Below are 7,293 nucleotides of genomic sequence, written 5' to 3'. Positions count from 1 at the left end.
AATAAAGCTCTGATACCATGTTGAAGTTTTGCTCTTGTATTATACCAGAAGCCATTGCTTCAAATACAAGCATGGTAGAGAATAAAACAGAGAATGAAAAAGTGGAACACTTCTCAATTATTCTCAACGATTTGGCCGTACAACATTACACACAATTATATAGAGTGCTACGGTCGTAACCGTTCGTTTAGTAACGGAACAAACGCAACTATCTAACATGCACCCTTTAATATGCATACACATATCTAAGTATATCTTGAACATGTAGCATATGACCGAACTCAATTATCACTAACATTTTGTACTTCGTTTGTTCATTAAACTGTAATTTAGTGAGCTTATGGAAACAAAAAAAAAGCTTAGATTTTTTCAATTTACAGCAACTTCCCATTTCAATGCTTCACTAACAACTTCATTTACTAATTGGCCTTTTATGTTTTGGTTGCATTGATTAAGGTGTCTATAGTGTGTTTGGAACATTTTTGTGTTGTTGAGTTTCAAAAGAATGGAGGAGATACAGTCTCAATCAGATTTATACCGTCCATCTTCATCATCTGCAAGTAGTCCAACAAGTAGAGTCCCATCTAGTCATTTCTTCTATGTAAGAAAACCTGGTTCTCTTCGACAACCTATATCCTTTGAGGATTCTCCTGAGTGGGAAGACACACCTGATGTTGATTCAAGAATGGAAGATGAAGCTGGTGGTCGTGATTCTATTAACTATGCTACAACAACGCCTATTTCTCCTTCGCTATCGAAGATGAATAGTGGATCAATGGCTTCATCTCCTCCTGTCCCTGAAGGTGGAGGAGCGGCTGTTGTTAGGAAAATCGCTGGTGCTTCTATTGCTTGGAAAGATTTGACTGTTACTATGAAAGGGAAGAGGAACACTAGTAAAAAAATATCATATAGCCACTTCCTCGTCACGGTCACTCCATGGCTTTTTTTTAAACAGTGACAAAATAGTCACATAAAGTCACGAAAATGAAAAAAAGTAAAAACGTGAATAAAACGTAGTCTAACCGTGGCTAAAATAGTCACGACACAGTCACATAAGTGATGTCACTAAACTAGTTACGAAATAGTCACTTTAAATTTGTGATAACAAAGCCACAAAGTAAAAATGTGATAAAATGGTGACAAATTACCCACAATAAAATGTGTTACAAAACCACAAAGTAAAAATGTGATCAAATGTGTTATCATGTTTTACTTTAATATCTTATTTAAGAACATATGTTTTTCTATACGTTATCATGTTTTAATTTAATATCAGTTTTATAAGTTTAATTATACCAGTTTTCTTACAGCATAATTTCATTTAATTGTTTTACACTAAATTATTTAAGTTGAATTGGATCAGCGAAACAATAAATTATTTGGTTTTCCCGGGTCACAAAAAAATTAATCACCAAAAAATATTTGGGAGAAATATTTGGGTTCCTGGGTTAATAGAAAAACTTTTACATTAGGTTAAAAGCAAGGAAACCTTCCCCTTATGTGTTTTATTATCTCTGCCTCCATTTCTAACTTAACACTTAGAAAAAAAAAAATTATCTCTCTCTCATCAAAAACACACTTCATAAACAAACGCTTACAGTTTCTCCAATTCGAATCGATGACTCCGTCCGACCAAGCCTCTAACCGTCGTCGCACACGGCCTTCCGACTTAAATCTACTGGTAAATCTTCTTCTTCTCTTCTGGATATGGGTTTCTTCAGATCCCATTTCAATGTATAAAAGTTTAGGTTTTGAGTATGTTCTTCAGATCCCCTTTCAATGTATGTGTTCTGCTTTGTTTGCATATATGCAACAGAGAAGGCCTACAAGGTCTTCACCTTTGGGTTCTCCCATTCCTCTAGGTCCTTCCATGCCTCCAGGAGCTATTGGATCTATAAGCGCAACATCTTCAGCTGAAAACAATTACGCTCGTAGAATCGAAGAGGCACTACTACGTGCTGCCTCAAGAGAAGGCCAACCACACCTCCATCCAAGGAAAATCAATGGCGCTTTATGGTAATTAGTAAGCAAAATTCTATAAATGTGTATATCATGAATGTATAATCTTCTTTGTCTCTAATTCTTATTTTTTCTTCTGCCAGGTTCGGTGTAGACCCCTGGGACTTGGCAAGGCAACTACAGGGGACCATAGTCAAGCTGGAAATTTGTTTCTCAGGAGAGAAAAACTAACTGGTGGCAATCTTTTGTGGTAAGTGTTCAAAATTTATACTACTTCTTTTACTCTACATAACTTAGTTTACTTACTTACAAATACTAATGTCTTCTTTTAATGTTGTAGCAAAACTTCTATTGGGAATCAAGGTACTATTGAAATAACTTTCACTTTTGTATTATGTGGATGATGTTTTGTAGGTGTATGATGTCTGCACTTTTTCATTCACAATCCATAAGAGAATCTTCATTGTTTTGATTTAGTTTTTGTTTGGACTAGCTGTTTTTGACTTTTGATCTGAATGTTTGTCTTTGATTGTTGGTTTATATTAATTTGGTTTTATATCCATTCACAGCGGGGTAAGTCAAGCAAAGGACGCATTATGGAATAGGCAGTGTTCAATATCGGGATTTTGATGTTGAAACTCTCAAGACTGACATGACGACGCGCAAAGATGATATGATAGCCTTGAAGAGTGAGTTCAAGGACGAGATGGCTGCAACACGAGCTTCACTAAATGTGATTCTACAGGCTCTTGGGGTGAATTCTGCTACCCTCCAACGAGTTAATCATACTCAACCTTCTCATCCTGCTGCAAAACCTAGTAATCCCACTGTCCTGAATGCCACAATACCTAACTCTGCCTCGACCTCGACTCCACTTTTGACTCGAGCTCAACAAGCTGACTTTGAAAAATGGTGTGCGACTCGTGACTTTAACTTCACAAGCACTTAGATAAGCGGTGTGTCTCTTACTTTATTGTGTATCTTGTATTTTTAGCTTGCTTTGCAAAATATTTGCATCTTTCGTAATACTTAATCGGCTTTTGTAAGTTTTTTAAAATCTCATGGATCTTTTTGTAAAACTTTGGAAATCTATGGTATTGTATTTTAGATTTTATATTTCACGATTCAGATTTTAGAATTTGCATTTCACGTTTCAAATTTTAGTATTTTGGGGTATAGGTTTCAATTTCTAAATTCTTCACAATAACCAGGTCACGGTGGTTCGTGGTTAAAAAAAGCCATTGTTTTAGACACAAGTGCTTCGTGTCTACTTAGTCACTAAATAGACATAAACTGAATCGTGGCTAACTGACCACAAAAATTTGCCTGACTATTCAGTGGCAATTTATGTCACGAAATACGCGTGTCAAAATCGTGACTATAACGTCACGAAAAGCCACGAAAAATTTTAGTCCACGATCGTATAGACACGATTTTTTTCCGTGTCTTGTCGTGTCTGTGGTCATATAGCCACAAAAATGTGGCCTTATTTACGGAATATTCCATGGCTATAGGCTCTGTTTTTACTAGTGGAAGTATTCTGATAAAGTTGTTAAGAGTTCGAATGGTTATGCTTTCCCCGGGACTATGACGGTTATTATGGGTCCTGCTAAGTCTGGGAAGTCTACTCTATTGAGAGCACTTGCTGGTAAGTATTTTGGCAATTGATTCATTGTTAGTTGTATCTTTTTTTTTGTTTTCTCTTTCACTTGACATGGTCTTATTATTTATAGGAAGATTGCCTCCTTCAGCAAAAATGTACGGTGAGGTGTTTGTGAATGGTTCAAAATCACATATGCCTTATGGATCCTACGTGAGTCACTACTATCTATAGTTTCTTGATCTTTTTTTTTGGTTTGTTAATGTTTTGCTTTGTTAATTCTTCTTTTGCTTTATTTTAGGAGTTTGTTGAGAGGGAAACACAACTGATTGGATCGCTTACAGTACGTGAATTCCTATACTATTCAGCGCTGCTTCAGCTTCCAGGTTTCCTCTTTCAGAAAAGGAGTGTTGTGGAAGATGCAATTCAGGCAATGTCTTTGAGTGATTATGCAAATAAATTGATTGGTGGTCACTGTTACATGAAGGGCCTACGAAGTGGTGAAAGAAGACGTGTGTCTATTGCTCGTGAACTTGTGATGCGACCACATATCTTATTCATTGATGAGCCTCTTTATCATCTTGACAGGTTATAACCATTTCTAGACTTAATGTTATCATCTGCCCTCTACTAGGAGGTACAATCTTGCATTCTAAAATTGGCACTTTTGCTCTCTTTATAGTGTTTCGGCACTGCTTATGATGGTGACGCTAAAAAAGCTTGCAAGTATGGGATGTACACTTGTATTCACGATTTATCAAAGCAGCACTGAAGTGTTTGGTTTGTTTGATAGAATCTGCCTTCTATCAAATGGAAACACACTCTTCTTCGGGGAGACACTGGCTTGCTTACAGGTAAATATACAGTGTTTTGGAACTTATTATTTTCTCATATCATCAAGACCAGAAGATCACTCTCTAAGTTATGTTTTTTACTTGTTATGTCTCTCCTTGAAGCACTTTTCAAATGCTGGATTCCCATGCCCTATAATGCAAAGTCCATCAGATCATTTTTTGCGGGCTATTAACACAGATTTCGATAGGATTATTGCAATGTGCAAAAACTGGCAGGTACATACTCCATTATACAAAGTTGAGTTTATATGATTTGTGCTTCTTTCTTGTTTCTTGTTTTCCTGATATGAGGTAAACAAAAATAACAGGACGATAATGGGGACTTTTCAGCAGTGAATATGGATACTGCTGTTGCTATTCGAACTCTCGAGGCTACTTATAAATCATCTGCAGATGCTGATTCCGTCGAGGCTCTGATATCTAAACTTACCGAAAGGGTAACAATTCTCTATCGATGGATCTTATATATCTAACTTTCTTTTTGTTTCCTATTTGAACTTCTTTTTTCTTTTTGCAGGAGGGTACACAGCTTAAATCCAAGGGAAAAGCCGGTGCTGCTACACGTGTTGCAGTGCTTACTTGGAGATCGCTTCTAGTTATGTCGAGGGAATGGGAATACTATTGGCTCCGACTTATTCTTTACATGATTCTTACACTTAGTATTGGCACATTATATTCTGGCTTAGGTCATTCTTTGTCTTCTGTTGCAGTAAGTCTTTTAAACCATTCTCAACATGTCACATTTGAGTACCTAAAACATGCCAATTTATTGTTCGATGTGAATATTTCTTACAGACAAGAGTTGCTGCTGTGTTTGTTTTTGTCTCCTTTGCCTCACTATTGGGAATTGCTGGAATACCTTCACTTTTAAAAGAAATCAAGGTAACTATTTCTTCTTCTTGATTTCTTGATCACATTTTCTTTTGAGCTCTGAAGTTTGCTTTCATCTTGCAATAGATATATAGAAGTGAAGCATCGAACCAGCATTCGGGTGCTTTTGTCTTCTTACTAGGGCAGTTTCTTGGAAGCATACCGTTCTTGTTTCTCATGTCCATCTCCTCAAGTCTTGTGTTCTACTTCATGGTCGGGTTAAGAGACGATTTCAGCTTGTTGATGTACTTTGTGCTCAACTTCTTCATGTGTCTGTTGGTGAACGAAGGATTGATGCTCTCCATCGCTTGCATTTGGCGAGATGTTTACTGGAGCACATTGACTCTCATCTCTGTACACGTGAGTTGTGTCTTTCGAATTGACTTTTTTTTATCAAATTTATGATTCATGTCTTCTTGGATTAATATAGATTTGACTTGATATACAACTTAGGGAAAATAGAATGGTCATCTCAGCCTAAGATGAGCGTTGGAGTTAGGAGATATTATACACGCTTATCAAACTTGAATCTATTGCTTACCAATCACTTTGATTACAAATGAGAGTTTAGTACATGTAGGTCATTACTGATTAGTAAAGGAGATTAGTGTCTTTAGAAATGAATTAGTCATGATAAAGGTTTTAGTCGGTTTTATAATTGGAGACTTGGAGTAAGCAAATCATCATATGCCGATGGTGTCTTCGTCTCCGATTTATATGACATCTTCATCGAGATAAGTACTATCTTCATATTTTATCGATCAATTAGCAAACTAATAAGTACCGTATACCTTCGTGAATAAGTTATGAAATCGATATATATATAAATAAAGAAATGATGTTTAATACTTATTTAACCTTAATTTATATGATTGTTTATAATGTTTGTGAATTACTTTATTTGTTTAATCACAAATTTAAATCTAATTAAATTAGATATAATATCATGATGAAATATTTTAAATCAGTGAATAAATTGAAAATTTAGTAACAAATTACTAAATAATGATTATTGATTATATTTTCTTGGCATCACTTCTGCGAGAAAGTTTAAGTCTAAGTATATGATCATAAAAATTCAATAGTTCTTTAGAATAATTTAAAAAAAAAAAGTAAATGATTAAAATTCTATAAAAGAATACAAATCAACTTAATTCCAATTATTACCAAGATTATATAATTGAAAATGATATCTTTGATGGAAAGTTATTAGAAAACACATAATTTACTTGTCACAAATATTGTTGTCATATAGACACAATATAGTGAAAAAAATATTTTTAAAATATTATAATCTTGTTATTTGTGAATGAGTAAAATTATGAGATGTTGATGTGAATCACATCCTATTGGGCTGGTCTATTCTTTGAAGTGAATATGACTTTATGCTATAAGTGGTTTCCACTATTCTACTACAATATTAAGAAGTAGTAGAAAAAATATTGAAAGCTCTTGAAGAGTATATATACTATTGTCTATGGGAACACAAATTAATATTAATGTATTATAGTCTCCCAAGTCTCAAAAGTTAAAAGGGTCCAAGATATCATACATGACCCAATGTGAGAATGTTATTGATTACAGTGGGATTCAAATCGAGATTGATAGACATGAAGTGTCATCATCTCAAGGGGGAGAATTAAGGAATCCCACATACAGAAGTGATGAAACAGATTTAAGATTATGTTCACATCTAAAATGAGTCTAATTACTCATATGATAGTTCAAATCTTGAGGATTTGAAAAGTAATCATGTTGAGACAATAAGCGAAGAAAATACTTTGAAATCATAAGTATTATTACCCAAGGCAATAAAAGTATTTTAGAGATTATATGCATTATCTAGAAGATAAAATGCTTTGTGAAAATCTCACTGTTTGGCATGACCGGTTAAGCCATTCCGGTTCAATAGTGATGCGAAAGAATGATCAGAAATTTCTGAAAAGATTCAATAGAGAACCTAAAGAGTTTTTCTAATGATTTATTATGTGTGCTGCTTTACAAAGCAAG

General features: G+C 34.7%; 1 protein-coding gene across 1 annotated transcript; it reads left to right on the top strand.

Annotated features, from left to right (window-relative positions):
- The first annotated feature begins 470 nt into the window (after positions 1–470).
- Positions 471–5,703, top strand: LOC147943918 (ABC transporter G family member 3-like). The gene is made up of 10 exons (XM_087450191.1): positions 471–884; positions 3,491–3,607; positions 3,693–3,772; positions 3,861–4,147; positions 4,242–4,413; positions 4,516–4,629; positions 4,722–4,850; positions 4,931–5,122; positions 5,209–5,295; positions 5,371–5,703. Exons 1-10 carry the CDS (start codon positions 506–508, stop codon positions 5,686–5,688), a joined length of 1,875 nt encoding a protein of 624 aa, XP_087306317.1. The 5' UTR covers positions 471–505; the 3' UTR covers positions 5,689–5,703.
- Positions 5,704–7,293: the final 1,590 nt, after the last annotated feature.

This window comes from Camelina sativa, chromosome 5 (assembly GCF_030686135.1).
Source record: "Camelina sativa cultivar CO46 ecotype springtype chromosome 5, ASM3068613v1".
NCBI classification, from domain to species: Eukaryota; Viridiplantae; Streptophyta; class Magnoliopsida; order Brassicales; family Brassicaceae; genus Camelina; species Camelina sativa.
Note: the sequence above shows the minus strand (reverse complement) of the source record. Positions and strands in the feature narration are given on the sequence as shown.